The following is a 15,850-nucleotide window of genomic DNA, read 5'->3' as shown; positions in this document are numbered from 1 at the left end:
CGTCTCCCCAGCCCACCTCTCCTCCTCGCCCTCCAGGAGCTTGCGGTAGGCGTGGATCTCCATGTCCAGGGCCAGCTTGATGTCCAGAAGCTCCTGGTACTCGTCCAGCTGCTGCTGCATCCTTGCCCGCATCTCGGCCATCTCCCGCTCCTTTTCTGCTAGCAGCCGCCGGCTGGTGTCCCGCTCACGGGCCAGTGAGTCCTCCAGGTCTCGAAGCTTCGCCTCCTTGGCTGCCAGCTGCAGGGGTATGGGAGGGTTTGGTGAGCTCCCAAGGGCCCTAAGTATGGGGAAGGAGGGACGTGGGTCGGTGTAGGAGACACCTGGCTACTCTCTCCAGGATCTGCAATCAGAGGCTTCCCCAGAGCCCTCATCAGAGCCAGCTCTGAAGATCACAAGCTCTAAACATAGTCTTGGCTGGCAACTGGGAAGTCCTTCCCCTTGTCTAACTGAAACCTCTCGTTCTGAAGCTAAACTCTTTTTCTCCTGTCACAAATGGCACAGCCAGCTAGAAAAATACTGACGCTTTTAACACCTCACATTGCAGAGTCTTATGGCAACTCTGAGTTAGGGAGATTAAGAACAGCCTCCATTTTTGAATGGGAAAACCAAAGCCCTGAGAAGTGAAGGTGAGGTAAGAGTGTACAGAAACAGCACACAGGCCATCTGACTCCACATCCTGTGACCCTTCTCTGTGGTTCTGGGGACACTTTTCATCCCTCTCCTCCTCAGGAACCTCCCACCCCCAACTCTGGGCTTCCAGCCTGCATCCTGCCCAGACTCTAGGCCCCTGGATGGAGGGGTGAGGTGGGGTATCACCTGCTTCTGGAGTTGGCTGAGCTGGGCAGAGAGGCTGTCGATGCGGATGCGCGACTGCTGCAGCTCCTCGTGGGCGGCCCCCACCAGGTTGCTGTTCCTCTCAGCAGACTGCCTGGCATTGTCCAGCTGGAGGGGAGGACAAAGGGTTAGGACTGTGGTGACCGGGAAGGGTGGAGGCACAGGCCTGAGTTGGGCATCACTGCTACAGCCTCAGGTCCTGGGCCACCCTGAGCTCCCTGCCACCATCTGCCTGATCCCCCCAAGGCATAGCCCAGCGTGGGTAAGGGTAGGGCTGCCAAGGGCAGAGGCAGAGAGGGAACCAGGTGAGAGCAAGCACCTTGGCAGAATAAGTCTTCTCCAGCTCCTTCTTATACTGCTCCACCTGGTCTTCATGCTGGGCCCGCAGTTCCTGCAGGGCATCCGCCAGCCGGCTCTCAAACTCACGCTGCTTCCCATTGTCAATCTCCACCAGTCGGGTCTCATGACGGCGCTTGGTCTCACGCAGCTCCTGGAAGGGTTGGAGCAAGGACACAGAAACCAAAATCAGAATTAGTTCCTGGGAGGCCAAGACCCAGGGGCGGGGCTCCCTGCCCAGCCCTACTCCACGAGCCACTACCAGCCCCACTTTAACCTGGGAGCTGAGTGCTGGCCACCCCCAACTCCCTGTCCACTAGGGCAAGGGACTCAGGAAGGCGAGCTCTGCATGCAGCTAGTCCCCCCAAGCCCAGCCCAAGTCTGTCATCACCCAGCCCCAGCCCTCTGGCCTGCAAAGCACAGTCCCCACCTCGCTGTAGATGTTCTTCTGGAAGTCCAGTTCCTCCTTCATGGTCTGCAGCCTGTTCTCAGCATCCACCCGCCGCAGCATCTCATCCTGAAGTTGCTTCTTGGCCTCACCCAGGGCTGCCTCAAGCTGTGAGGAAGCAGGCAGAGGTGAGGAAAAGGGGTCACAGAACACAAGGACTGGAAGGAAGCTGAGAGGTGGGCTGCTGCCCGTGCACCCCTTCATACATGTGGAAATAGGTCCAGGGAAGGAGGGCCTTGGATGCCTGCAGGGGTCAGGACATCTACTCACTCACTCTTGGTAGGTACTGTGCTAAGAGAGAAAAGATATATCTAATACAAAAAAGTAGCCGGGCTTGATGGTGGCACATGCCTGTAGTCCCAGCTACTCAGGAGGCTGAGGCACAAGAATCGCTTGAATCCAGGAGGTGGAGGTTGCAGTGAGCCGAGATCGCACTACTGCACTCCAGCCTGGGCGACACAGCTAGACTCTGTCTCAAAAAGAAAAGATATATGCCCCCCAGCCACAGGACTCCCTTCTCTGGCACAACATAGCACCTGCTATAAAGGAGGTATGCACAAAGTACTGAGGGGACATGAGAGAAGGAACCAAAGTATGCCTGGGGTACTTTTGGGGGGCTCCAGGAAGGCCTCCAAGAGGCTAAGACCCAAGGGACAGGCTAGCGGGGCCTACAGAGAGTTACTGTCATGACTTCAAGGGCAGAAACAAGCATGTATGGGCACAGAGGTATGAAGGCATGCATGTTGTGGGGTCTTTGGAAAGATCAGTACTGCTGAAGCCTGAAGTACGGGGTGGGAAGGGGTGGGAGAGGTGGGTGGGTCAGTAGGCAGGGGCTGGCTCATGAAGAGATGCCCTTATCTGCCATGAAAAGAACCTGACGATGTTTGAGCAGGGGAGCACCATGCTTAGATTTTCTTTTTTTTATTTTTATTTTTATTTTTGAGACGGAGTCTCGCTCTGTCACCCAGGCTGGAGTGCAGTGGCACGATCTCGGCTCACTGCAAGCTCCGTCTCCCAGGTTCATGCCATTCTCCTGCCTCAGCCTCCTGAGTAGCTGGGACTACAGACATGCGCCACCACACCCAACTAATTTTTGTATTTTTAGTAGAGACGGGGTTTCACCATGTTGGCCAGGATGGTCTCCATCTCCTGACCTCGTGATCCGCCCACCTCGGCCTCCCAAAGTGCTGGGATTACAGGCATGAGCCACCACACCCAGCCGTATGCTTAGATTTTCATTTAAGAAAGTGCAGGCTGGGCTAAGTGTGGTGGCTCATGCCTATAATCCCAGCACATTGGGAGGCTGAGGCAGGAAGATCTCTTGCGGCCAGGAGTTCAAGACCAGCCTCAACAACACAGAGAGAACCCATCTTACCAGGCATGGTGGCTCACGCCTGTAATCCCAGCACTTTGGGAGGCCGAGGCGGGCAGAACACCTGAGGTCAGGAGATGGAGACCATCCTGGCCAACATGGTGAAGCCCTGTCTGCACGAAAAATACAAAAAGTAGCTGGGCATGGTGGCGGGCACCTGTAATCCCAGCTACTCGGGAGGCTGAGGCAGGAGAATTGCTTGAACCCGGGAGACAGAGGTTGCAGTGAGCTGAGATCGTGCCATTGCACTCCAGCCTGGGTGACAGAGTAAGATTCCGTCTCAAAAAAAAAAAAAAAAAAAAAGAGAGACAGAGAGAGGAGAACATGTCTCTAATGTCTCTATTTATAAAGAAAAACAGGGCAAGGAAGCACAGGCTGATCAGTGCAACCAGGAAGGGCTGGGGGAAGGGTACAACTGGGAGGCTGGAGACCAGACCCAGGAGGAAGGTGGCCCAGCCTTGGTTTGGTGGTCAACCTGCTGGCTTCTCCGGGTCTTTCCCTGGTATACTATGATGGTAGGGCCTGGGAAGGGAAAGAACCCAGGATGGAAGCTTGGCCACTGACTCTAATCCTGGCCCCACTATGAACAGATGAGACTGAAATTAGGCATAAACTGCTTCTTTGATTCCTAGCTTTTATTTATTTTTTATTTTTATTTTTATTTATTTTTTTTGAGACGGAGTCTCGCTCTGTTGCCTAGGCTGGAGTGCTGTGACCCGATCTTGGCTCACTGCAACCTCCACCTCCTGGGTTCAAGCGATTCTCCTAGCTCAGACTCCCAAGTAGCTGGGATTACAGGTGCCTTCCACCATGCCCAGCTAATTTTTGTATTCTTAGTAGAGATGAGGTTTCGCCATGTTGGCCAGTCTGGTCTCGAACTCCTAACCTCAGGTGATCTGCCCACCTCTGCCTCCCAAAGTGCTAGGATTACAGGCATGAGCCACCGTGCCTGGCTATTTTTTTTTTTTTTTTTTTTGAGATAGATTTTTGCTCTTGTTGCCCAGGCTGGAGTGCAATGGCACAATCTCAGTTCACCACAACCTCTGATCCTGGGTTCAAATGATTTTCCTGCCTCAGCCTCACAAGTAGTTGGGACTACAGGTGTGCACCACCACGCCTGGCTAATTTTGTATTTTTAGTAGAGATGGGGTTTAACCATGTTGGTCAGATTGGTCTCAAACTCCTGACCTCAAATGATCCACCCACCTTGGCCTCCCAAAGTGCTGGGATTACAGGCATGAGCCACCACACCTGGCCTGGATTATTTTATTTTTATTTTTATTTATTTATTTATTTATTTATTTATTTATTTATTTTTTTTTTTTTTTTTAGACGGAGTCTCGCTCTTTCACCCAGGCTGGAGTGCAGTGGCGCGATCTTGGCTCACTGCAGGCTCCGCCCCCCGGGGTTCACGCCATTCTCCTGCCTCAGCCTCCCGCGTAGCTGGGACTACAGGCGCCTGCCACCTCGCCCGGCTAATTTTTGTATTTTTAGTAGAGATGGGGTTTCACCTTGTTAGCCAGGATGGTCTCGATCTCCTGACCTCGTGATCCGCCCGCCTCGGCCTCCCAAAGTGCTGGGATTACAGGCGTGAGCCACCGCGCCCGGCCTATTTTATTATTATTATTTTTTTTTTTTTTGAGACGGAGTCTCGCTCTGTTGCCCAGGCTGGAGTGCAGTGGCGAGATCTCAGCTCGCTGCAAGCTCCGCCTCCCGGGTTCACGCCATTCTCCTGCCTCCGCCTCCCGAGCAGCTGGGACTACAGGCATCCGCCACCATGCCCGGCTAATTTTTTGTATTTTTAGTAGAGACGGGGTTTCACTGTGTTAGCCAGGGTGGTCTCGATCACCTGACCTCGTGATCCGCCCGCCTCGGCCTCCCAAAGTGCTGGAATTACAGGCGTGAGCCACCGCGCCCGGCCTCCTGGATTATTTTAAATTCACTGTGGTAGATCCCATGGGCGGCCAAATTAGGATAAGATGTGGCCTCAGTGGGTAAAATGACTCTAGGACAGATGAATGGCTCTGAAATCAGGTGACAGGTCAGACCAGGCACCACATGGGGGAGGGCCTAGGTAGAAGAGTGAGAGTACATGTGTTAGGTGGGGCCATGGGTGGGCCCTGCAGGGTGGCCTCACCTTGGCCACCTGGCCCCGCAGATCGTGCAGCTCGCCCTCCAGCGTGCGCTTCTCACTGAGAGCAGTGCTCAATGCAGCCTCCTTGGAGTTGAGCAGAGCCTCCAGGTCCTTCAGCCGAGCCTGAGCAGCTATCAGGTCACCCTCCTTCTTGGTATTGCTAAAGAAGAGAGGGGAGAGTGGATTTAAGAGAAGGAGTCTGTGTGCCTAGACAGTGCCAGGCTCCCAAGAGGTCAGCCATGGGGGCTGGCGCTGCTGTGCCTGCAACTACCAGGAGAGGGCATCCTTGCATTAGGTTGGTTTGCATCTGCTTGCCTCTGGGCCTGGGCTCCCACCTCCCCAAGGTCCCTGAAAACCCCCTTCCTGCTTCTCCACCCTTCCCATGACTCAGGGCTCAGGAACGTGCCTGGGGCCAAGGGCAGAGCTCTACCCCGTGATATGAATGCTTTTCCCTCTGTCTCCTCCCATTCTTTCCCAAAGAGACAGGGGTACCTTTGTCTCCTGCCCCTTCCCACACAGGGCCTTAGCCTTCTCCCTGGACTCCACCCACTTCCCTTTGGCCAAGCTTCCCTCCCTCTGAGAGCCTGACAACTAAGCTCATGGCCCACATGTCCCTAGCACTTCTCGATCTGAGCCCCAAAGGTACTTGGTCACCTCTCCTAGTCCCTTTTACACATGTGGGACTGTGGGGAAGGGAAGTCTGGTTAGAGCTCAGAGGGACCTCAGACCCAGTCTGGGTGCCCTGATCTGCACTGAACAGAGGGGTCCCTGCCTCCCTCCCTCCTGCCTCATCCGTGCCCTGGGAGAAGGCTGAGCCCTACCCATCTACCACAGCCTCAGCATCTGGCTCCAGATGTGGATCCCAGGCCTCCAGGTCCATCTGGGCCCCAGCTTTAAGCCTCCCTGCTCCTCAAAGTGGGTAAAGCTTTAGCTATAACCAGTGGAACAGCGCTGTCTCTGCCACCTCCCTCACCTTTTCTGGGCCCCTGATTATTTTTGCTGGTGGACTGGAGAAATAGAAAGGTCCTATTTTCTTTTTTTTTTTTTTTTTTTTTTGAGACGGAGTCTCGCTCTGTCGCCCAGGCTGGAGTGCAGTGGCGCAATCTCGGCTCACTGCAAGCTCCGCCTCCTGGGTTCACGCCATTCTCCTGCCTCAGCCTCTCCGAGTAGCTGGGACTACAGGCGCCCACGACGACGCCCGGCTAGTTTTTTGTATTTTTAGTAGAGACGGGGTTTCACCGTGGTCTCGATCTCCTGACCTCGTGATTCGCCCGCCTCGGCCTCCCAAAGTGCTGGGATTACAAGCTTGAGCCACCGCGCCCGGCCTGAAAGGTCCTATTTTCTTAAAAACCTCCAGAGAACCAAAGAACTTTCTAGACGTTACAATCCCTTCACAAATATAGGGTGAGAGAAAGCAGCAGACCCAGGGAGCGGAGGGAAAGATCCAGAGGACCTGGTTCCAGCTGCCATCTGTAACTCATCAGTGCTTAAGCATGAGCCCACCACAGCAGATGGAAAAAAGGAAAACCAAGCGTGGGCAGAAGGAAAAATCTATCCTGGAAAGGAGAAAAGCGGCTCTGCCAACATTTTTCTCCTACCACAAAAGCCCTAAACTCCAAGAGGCCCAGCAATTCACTGTGAAGAGGGATAGGGAAGGCTAGATTTGCAGAAGCTCTGGAGGACGAGACCAGGCAGCGTTCTGCCACCGGCTTAGGAGAGTCCAAAAAAGGAGTCACCCCCACCTCCCCCCACCAAGCAGGAAGGATAGAGTGACACTCAGAGGGGCAGGGGAAGGACAAGAGAAGCCAGAGGAAGCTCCCCCAGCCTGCACACTTGCTCAGTCCAGGCCTCTGGCCACACCTCAGAACAAGTTGTTTAATGCAAATGTCTTTCTCCTGCAAAAAAGAGCCCCTTCCAGAACTGGAGAATGTATTCCCTCCTCTGTCTCAGTCAGAAAAGCTAAAAATAAAGTCAAAACCCAGCTCAGGTTTTGGCTGCCATCCGGCCTAGCCCCTGGCTGGGAGCACAGCCCCAACTTTCCATGACTTCAGAACTTTTCCGAAGCTGAAGCAGCTGCAGGGGGAGGAGGGAGAATGAAGAAAAACCGCTGGTAAAGTGAAGAGACTGGGGCAGCCTTAGATTCCCAGCTCCTTGGGCCGACTCCCAGGCTGGCTGGGGCTTCCTAGAAGAGGCCTCCCTACCCTGAAGGCTAACGGCTGCAGCTGGCTGTACTGGGAGGCTCTCAGAATTTAGAGAACTAGAAGGAGCTTAGAGTTGGTTCAGCTCAACCCTCTCCCTTTTATAGATGAGGAAACTGAGGTGCAGAGGAGGAAGGTGAATGGCCCAGTGTCAATTACCGCAAGCCAGCAGCAGCATTCCAGTCAATTCTAGCTGCTGATCTAGGGTTCCTCCTCCTCCACCTCACTGCTTTCCTAAGCCACGAGTTCCAGAGAGAACGGAGAAGCCAGGAGGAGGAAGAGGGCAGACACTATGGCACAAAGCGTTCCCCCGACCAGCCAGCCTGAGCTGAAAGAAGCTGGAAGGCGATGGGATGATTTCAGAAGATGTCTCAAGGGCACCTCTTCCCTAGTTCTGTCTCCCCAGCCTCCTTAGGTGCCAGGAGGAATTCCAGGAGTTCTCTCTGGTAGCAGCCTTTCCTTGCCAGTACCTGGCAGACACTGACTGAGGAAAAGAGATGCATGATCCCTGTGCTCTGCGAGCTTATGGGCTGAGCACAGAAGTTTTTTCTTCAGTCTAACCTCTTCACCTTCTGCTGCTTGCAAAACTGGTGGTGGCAGTGATAATAATAATAGCAAACATTTATATAGAGCTTATTAGGTACCAAGCACTGCTCTAAATATTATAATGTTAACTCATGTCATCTTCACAGCTACCCTATGCGATAGGTGCTATTCCTATGCAATTGAGGAAATAGGCACAGAAAGCTACATCCAGGGTCCTGCAGCAAGTAGATAGGGGAGCTGGAAATCCATGCTGTACCACTTTGGCACAAGCCACAGTATATGGTCTCCAAGGAAAGTAAGAGGGCTGGCTGGGCGTGGTGGCTCACACCTGTAATCCCAGCACTTTGGGAGGCCGAGGCAGGTGGATCAGTTGAGGCCAGAAGTTCGAGACTAGTCTGCCAACATGGTGAAACCTTGACTCTATTAAAAATACAAAAATTAGTCGGGCATGGTGGTGCACGTCCATAGTCCCAGCAACTTGGGAGGCTGAGACACGAGAATTGCTTGAGCCTGGGAGGTGGAGGTTGTAGTGAGTCGAGATTGCACCACTGTACTCCAGCCTGGGCGACAGAGTGAGACTCTATCTCAAAAAAAAAGAAAAAAAAATTAGCTGGGTATGGTGGCGTACACCTGTAGTCCCAGCCACTGAGGAGGCTGAGGTAGGAGGATCACTTGAACTCAGGAGGTGGAGCTTGCAGTGAGCCGAGATTGTGCCACTGCACTACAGCATGGGTGACAGAGCAAGACTCCATCTCAAAGAAAAGAAAGTAAGGGGGGTATCTGTCTTTCCCTGGTGGAGGTTTTGACTAGCACTGCAAAGAGAGGAGATTAAAGGACTAAGACACACCCTGCAGATGACAGAAACCACGAGCAGAGAGGGAAGTGAAGAAGAACCTTTGTGGTTTTCTTAGGCACGGGGAGCTCCCATCTGCGGGGAAGAAGCCACTATCACCCATGGGCTCATGACTCAGACCTCGGGAGCTTTGTGGCCAGGGAGCCACACGCACACCCCAAGAGATGACTAGGGGTACAGTAGAGCCCAGTGTCTCTCCTCCCTCCTCCCTGCCCCCGCCCCCAAGTGCAATTTTCTTCCTAGGAGGGGTCCTCAGACCTAGCAGGGACCAAAGTAGACCCTGGCCAGGCATTCAGTCCCAGGGTGGTGGTGCAGCCCACTCCACTGGGGGATGGCATCGGGAAAGCTGAGCACATGCTGAGTGCCATCCCCGTGCTGGGTTGGCAGGGAGGACAGGGTGGGGCAGGCCAGAGGAGCGGGGAAGGGTGGGAACCTGGGCCCCTCAGGTGACTCATGCTCAGGCACACAATACCCGGGCAGGGGTCGGGAAATCCTCTAGTGCTCACAGGGGAGACCCTGGCTTCGCCCATGTCCTGCCCCAGGCCGGGTGCTGTGCCAGCAGAGTGCCAGTCCTTTCCCTTGCATCCTCCAGGTTCCCCAAGCACAGGAATGGCTGCAACTCAGCGGCCTCGTGAGGCGAGAAGGGCTGGGCATCCTGTTTCTAACTCTTCCTATCACTGGCAAATCTGATCTCAGAAAGAGGGAAGAGAGGGGGTGGGGAGGGGAACAGAGAGGAAAAGAATAAGGTAGAAATGACAGTTGGCACTTGCAAATGTGACCCAAGGCAGGGGTCTGCAGGGCTGTGCCTGGTGGGACAAGGAACTCTGGCTCCTGGGCTGCAGCAGGCCCGGGCCCTTGGGGCTGTTTGGGGAAGAAAGGCACCAGCACAGCAAAGGGGCTGGGTGGGCACCGGGCCAGGCGCTGACCCACCCTCTGAGTCACCCTGCTCAGCCCAACTCTGATGCCAGATATGGAAGCCAGGGCCGGCCACAGGCCTGTTTGGGCCCGGTTGCTGGGGGCAACATGCTAGGCCCAGAGGGAGAGGCCTCCGTTTCCTCTCCCAGTCTAGGGGAGAAGCAAGAGGGAAAGACACTGTAGCTAAAAATAACAAGTGGGAGGGGAAGACAAAGGGGAGGTGGAGGAGCTGGCCCAGCCCTCCTTAGACCCACTCCTTAGACCCACTCCTCGGCAGCCCTGCTCACCAGCCCTCAGAGTTCCCCATCGCCAGGCAGCACACAGGAAGGAAGCAGAAGAGCAGAGGGTCTCCCAGCCCCTGGGCATTTCCTGTCTCCCAGGAACGTCGCCCCCTGTGGCCGGGTGGGTACAGGGAGACCACCAGGTGGCAAATGCTCTCCTGTATCCTCCTGGACATCTAATTTGTTTAATTTTAATTTAAAATTTTTAATTTTTTAATTTTAAAATTTTTCATTTATTATTATTATTACTATTATTATTATTTGGAGATGGAGTCTCATTCTGTCACCCAGGTGATCTCACTGCAACCTTCGCCTCCCAGGTTCAAGTGATTCTCCTGCTTCTCAGCCTCCCCAGTAGCTGGATTACAGGCCTGCACCACCATGCCTAGCTAATTTTTCTATTTTTAGTAGAGACGGAGTTTTGCCATGTTGGCCAGGCTGGTCTCAAACTCCTGACCTCAGGTGATCCACCTGCCTCCACCTCCCAAAATGCTGGGATTATAGTCATGAGCCACCGTGCCTGGCCCCTATTATTATCTTTGAGATAGAGTCTCGCTCTGTTGCCTAGGCTGGAGTACAGTGGCGCGATCTCAGCTCCCTGCAACCTCCACCTTCCAGGTTCAAGCAATTCTTGTGCCTCAGCCTCCAGAGTAGCTGGGATTAGAGGCCCTGCCACAACAACCAGCTAATTTTTGGCATTTTTAGTAGAGACAGGGTTTCACCACGTTGGCCAGGCTGGTCTTGAACTCCTGACCTCACATGATCCTCCTGCCTCAGCCTCCCAAAGTCCTGGGATTACAGGCGTGAGCCATCACACCCAGCCCCTCCTGGACACCTAGACCTCTGCCCAGGCTGACTTCCTGCCATGCGACAGGGCATCTTCTGCTGCCACCCCAAGCCACTCCTACAACCCCTCCTTTTGTTCCAGCAACTCCTCCTACTGCAATATATCCTTCCCTCTGTCCCTCCCTCCCATTCACCCAAAACCTCCCTACCCCTCAGCCTACTTGAGCTTGTCTCAGCTCTGCCCTGCTGATTTCAGCCAGTGTTCTACCTGTTGGGTCGTGGGGCTTTTTCTGTGTGTCCCCCAAATACCCTGAGACTAGACGGTTCACAGGCTCAAGGCTTCTAGAGGAACCTTCTCCTGAACCAACTCCTCTACTTTTACAGAGGGAAACTAAAGCCTGGAGACGAGTAGGCTCAGGCACTAAAAACCTGCCCCCAGGTCACCTGAGGACACTCACAGCAGATTGGTGCAAAACATAGAAAATGGCACGATACACACAGACACTGCAGAGAATAACACAGAGACCCAGTAAGACAGTCTGGGAAGTGTGTCTGCCTCTGTCTCGCTTGCTGGGAGATACCCCAGTCAGAGATTGATACAGAGGCCTAGTGAAACTGCCACTCCCACCCACCCTCAAATATACACATATCCATACCTTTGTGTGCGGCCAGTCATGAGGTTTGATAGCCCCCACCGCCCCCCACCCGGCAAAGCAACCACTGCTTGGTTTCTTGGCTAGTCTGTGGGTCTGCCACAACTCGGGTAAGGGCAGGATGTGGAGACTTCCCCTCCCTGGCATTCAAGGTGCTATCCCTCTCTGGAAAGGAGACCTTAAAGAGAGGAACTGAGGCTGGGCGCAGTGGCTCATGCCTGTAATCCCAGCACTTTGGGAGGCCAAGGTGGATGGATCACGAGGTCAGGAGTTTGAGACCATCCTGGCCAGCATGGTGAAACCCCATCTCTACTAAAAATACAAAAATTAGCCAGGCATGGTGGTGGGCACCTATAGTCCCAGCTACTTGGGAGGCTGAGGCAGGAGAATCGCTTGAACCCAGGAGGTGGAGTTTGCAGTGAGCCAAGATCACATCACTGCATTCTATCCTGGGCAACAGAGCAAGACTCCATCTCAAAAAAAAAAAAGAGAGAGAGGAACTGAGGGAGACAGCTGTTCCAGGGACTTAGAAGCCCCTTGAGCCTTCCCCAAACCCCAACCTGTGAAGTTCTGAATATCGTACACCTCAAAAGCCCATAGGTGCCCCAGGATGGAACACCCCGACTTCCTCACGCAGGCATGTGCACCCACAGCAGGCATGGCTCTGCTTCCACATGCTTCCCTTGAGCGTGACACCTGCCAAACAGCCAAATATGCCTAGGGTCTGAGGCCTCTCAGATCCCCTACCAGAGCCACCAGGCTCCCAGCTGTCCTTCCCTAAGACAAAGCCAGGTCTTAATTCCAGGCAGAGGGAGGGGCTGAAGTGGGGAGAACTGGTGCTGAGAGAGGGATAGGAAGCCTGTTGACATGTTCAGACGCAACTCCAGTAGAAGCGCTGGGCCTGGCAGGGGGCCAGGCCTGAGTCACAGCTGCTGGGCCTATCAACGTGGCATTGTACAAAGGCAGGAGAAGCCTGAGGCCAGAGGCCAGGGCACTGGGGTCCTGGACAATGGGCGGCTGGCTTCCTCACCAGCCGCCCCCTGCAAGGTCTCCTGCCAAGTGCCACTTTCCTTCTTCCTGGCCTCTCTCTCTAGAAGTCATTCCCGTGTTGTCACAAAAATGCGGGGGTGGGGCTTGGGGATAGAGCAAAAGAAGTAGTTCCTGGAGGAGGGAGGGATGGCCTAAGAAGATAGTAGAATGCCCTGAAGGGGGAGGGAGGGAGGCCAGTGACCAAAAGGAGGGACATTTAGGGGATTCCCTTCACAAGAAGCCAGTTCAGCAGCCCCTTAACTCTGATACATAGTTATTAACCCTGAGGACACTGGGAGAGAGTGGGAGCCACACCCCAAGGTCAGGAGAAGAAGTGGGGGAGGACCTAGGCAGTCTGGTCTCACTGCATTCCAGCTCTAGCCTCAGAAGACACAGCTCTCTCCTAGCCAGCAGAAGGTGGCAGCGTTAGAGCTTTGGGAAGAAAGGGGAGCCTTGGTGACCCCAGATAGCCTCTTTCTCAACTGCCCAGAACGTAGACCCCTTGAAATGAAGTCTAGCTCCCCGAACCAGCCCTAAAGGGACTCATGTGTCCTATCTCTCTTCCGTTTGTCCCCGTCAAATTCAGACCACTGTCCTTCTTGCTGCAACTTGAATGTAGTTCTCAAGAAAAGGCCACCCCTCAGCCCCTGCTTCCCTGACTGGACAAGCTTAGGGTCTCCTGTCCACTCTTCACTCTGCCCTCTACCGTGACTCAGCGCCCCTGCCGGGCCTGGGATCTCAGCCAGAATTATTCCTGGCTTCGGCAGGCGGGATTCTGGCTTCCTCTCACAATTTGGGGGAGGCAGGGGTGAAGGAAGGACTCCCCTTCCCAAACTCTTTCCCCTTCCTTAAGGGATTGGTAGGGGCCAAGACCTCCTCCCAATCCAGCCACAGGTTGGGGGAGCCAGTATGGGTGCTGGAAGGGTGGAAGGTGGGCAGCCCAAGGTCACCGTGCCCCTCCCCCGGGTTCCAGGCACTGTTCTCTAATCCTGGCCAGCTCTAAGGCAACAGTCCTGCCTCTCCTAGGCCTTCACCCTAGCCCCCAACACGGGTCAATGGGAGCCATTCCTGTGCCAAGTCTCCCTTTCCTACTCTATGACACAGCCCTTTCCACCATCCAGAGGGAGAGGCATCGAAAACGGGTTGTCCTTTCCTAGTAGCAATGAAAACAAAACATTTGCCAAGAGGGTAATGTCACAATTTAACCATTTCTAACAAATTTTCACCGGGAAATAGAGAAATGTGGTAGTATTTTTAATTCCACAGATTGTGGGAAACATTTCTATTGAGAACAACATTAGCTATTAACTATATTCACATTATTTATATTTGATTTTACTATTAATAACTTGGTATTTTAAAGGACTGTTTTCTCACTTTGTGGGTCACTGTACTACTTTGGAACCTAAAAGGTCTCTGGAGACTTTCTGCTCCAATCCCTTTCTTTTACAGCTAAGGAAAGCCAGAGAGGGGAGGCGATTTGCTCAAGGTCACAGAGCAATTTAGTGAAAGGGCCATGCCCAGAACTAAGGGCACCGAGGGCTAGGGTGTCCACTATATCACACTGCCTGTCATTTTGTTGGTGGACTACCTTGCCCCTTATTTATTTATTTATTTATTTATTATTAGTATTATTTTTTGAGATGGAGTCTTGCTCTGTCGCCCTGGCTAGAGTGCAGTGGCGCGATCTCAGCTCACTGCAACATCCGCCTCCTGGGTTCAAGTGATTTCTGGCTAATTTTTGTATTTTTAGTAGAGACAGGGTTTCACTATGTTGGCCAGGCTGGTCTCGAACTCCTGACCTGAAGTGATCTGTTCCCCTCGGCTTCTTAAAGTGCTGGGGTTACAGGCGTGAGCCACTGCGCCCGGCTTGCCTTGCCCCTTATTGAGGGATAAGAGACCCTGCAATCTTCCAGAGATCTCCTATAATATTAGAGTTTGGCCTGTCAGTACACTGGGCCCCCAAGGAGGTGAGAATGGAATGAACCCTGCTCTCGTGTCTGGGCTTCTGAAGACTTGGTCTTGGCTGCTGCAGCTGCTAGGGGTGGCGAGGGGCTGGGGAGGAGGGAAGCAAAGAGGAGGGGAGCAGAAAGCACAGTTGGTAGGTGAAGGGATCTCCTACCAGTTGTCCACCCAGCTGTCCTGGGCTTCAGCGCAGACACTAAGCTACTGAATCACTGGGGGGTGGACCTGGAAGTGGGGGCAATGGGCACATCCATGCAAGAGTAAGTCTCAGACTCCTGGAGGCCAGGGGAAGTGCCAAGCAAGGGCACCAATAGTGGGAAGGCAATAGGTGGTCCTAGTGAGGAATTATTCTCTCTTTTGTTTCTCTTGGGCTCTTTAAGTACTTCTCACCTCTCAGGTTTAGCTGCACCCTTCTTCTTTCCTTTTGAATCAGAATGTGGATTTGGGCCAGGCTCAGTGGCTCTCAGCACTGGGAGGTCAAGGTGGGTGGATTGCTTAAGCCCCGGAGTTCAAGACCAGCCTGAGTAACATGGTGAAACCCAGTCTCTACTAAAAATAGAAAAATTAGGCCAGGCGTGGTGGCTCATGCTTGTAATCCCAGCACTTTGGGAGGCCGAGGCGGGTGGATCACGAGGTCAGGAGATCGAGACCATCCTGCCTAACACAGTGAAACCCCGTCTCTACTAAAAATACAAAAAATTAGCCGGGCGTGGTGGCGGGCACCTGTAGTCCCAGCTACTCGGAGAGGCTGAGGCAGGAGAATGGCATGAACCCGGGAGGAGGAGCTTGCAGTGAGCGGAGATCGCGCCACTGCACTCCAGCCTGGGTGACAGAGCGAGACTCCGTCTCAAAAATAAATAAATAAATAAAAATAGAAAAATTAGCCAAGCATGTGGCACGTGCCTATAGTCCCAGCTACTTGGGAGGCCGAGGTGGGAGGATCACTTCAGCCTGGGAGGTGGAGATTGCAGTAAGCCAAGATCATGCCACTGCACTCCAGCCTGGGCCAGAGAGCGAGACTGTCAAAAGAAAAAAAAGAAAAAAAAAAAAGAATGGATTTGGTGGTGGAGGGTTGGAGAGGTAACACCAGGAGGTACCCTCAGATAAAGCCCGGGGCCCATGCATCTTCAAAGGTCTCCAGCCCCATTAACCTAATGGGTCTGCCAAAAGGCACAGCTTCCTTTCAATCCAGGTGGACAATTCCCATGACAAGTCTCAAGATAGTCTCAAGACAAGAATCACCAGCCTCCCAGAGCTCCAATTGAGGGGCTGGCAGGGGTCCTGGGTCCAGGTATAGGCTGGAGCAAAGGCTATCGATCATATGCTAACAGGCCCTGCAGGACAGCAGAGTTTTGTTTTTGTTTTTTCTTTTTCAGAGACAGGGTCTTTCTCTGTCTCCCAGGCTAGAGTGCAGTAGTGCAGTCATAGCTTACAATAGCCTCAAACTCCTGGCTTCAGGTGATCCTCCCGCCTCAGCTTCCCGAGCAGCTGGACTACAGG

General features: G+C 53.6%; 1 protein-coding gene across 13 annotated transcripts in view; it reads right to left on the bottom strand.

Annotated features, from left to right (window-relative positions):
* The window catches only part of LMNA (lamin A/C), a 59,300-nt gene that overhangs the window by 3,943 nt on the left and 39,507 nt on the right, over window positions 1-15,850 (bottom strand). For 7 of the 13 annotated variants that reach the window (XM_063626766.1, XM_063626764.1, XM_063626759.1 and 4 more), the window contains 5 exons: window positions 5,128-5,284; window positions 1,601-1,726; window positions 1,154-1,324; window positions 817-942; window positions 17-237 (listed from right to left, as the gene is read on the bottom strand). In XM_063626766.1, the coding sequence (XP_063482836.1) occupies window positions 17-237; window positions 817-942; window positions 1,154-1,324; window positions 1,601-1,726; window positions 5,128-5,284 (801 nt within the window). Of the gene's footprint in view, window positions 1-16; window positions 278-816; window positions 943-1,153; window positions 1,325-1,600; window positions 1,727-5,127; window positions 5,285-5,945; window positions 6,029-9,227; window positions 9,243-9,923; window positions 9,979-15,850 lie in introns of those variants that run through there. The other 6 variants (XM_063626763.1, XM_063626762.1, XM_063626769.1 and 3 more) reach the window with 4 other exon arrangements.

The sequence above is a fragment of the Symphalangus syndactylus genome, chromosome 12, assembly GCF_028878055.3.
Source record: "Symphalangus syndactylus isolate Jambi chromosome 12, NHGRI_mSymSyn1-v2.1_pri, whole genome shotgun sequence".
NCBI lineage: Eukaryota > Metazoa > Chordata > Mammalia > Primates > Hylobatidae > Symphalangus > Symphalangus syndactylus.
This window is presented reverse-complemented; position numbering and strand designations above follow the sequence as displayed.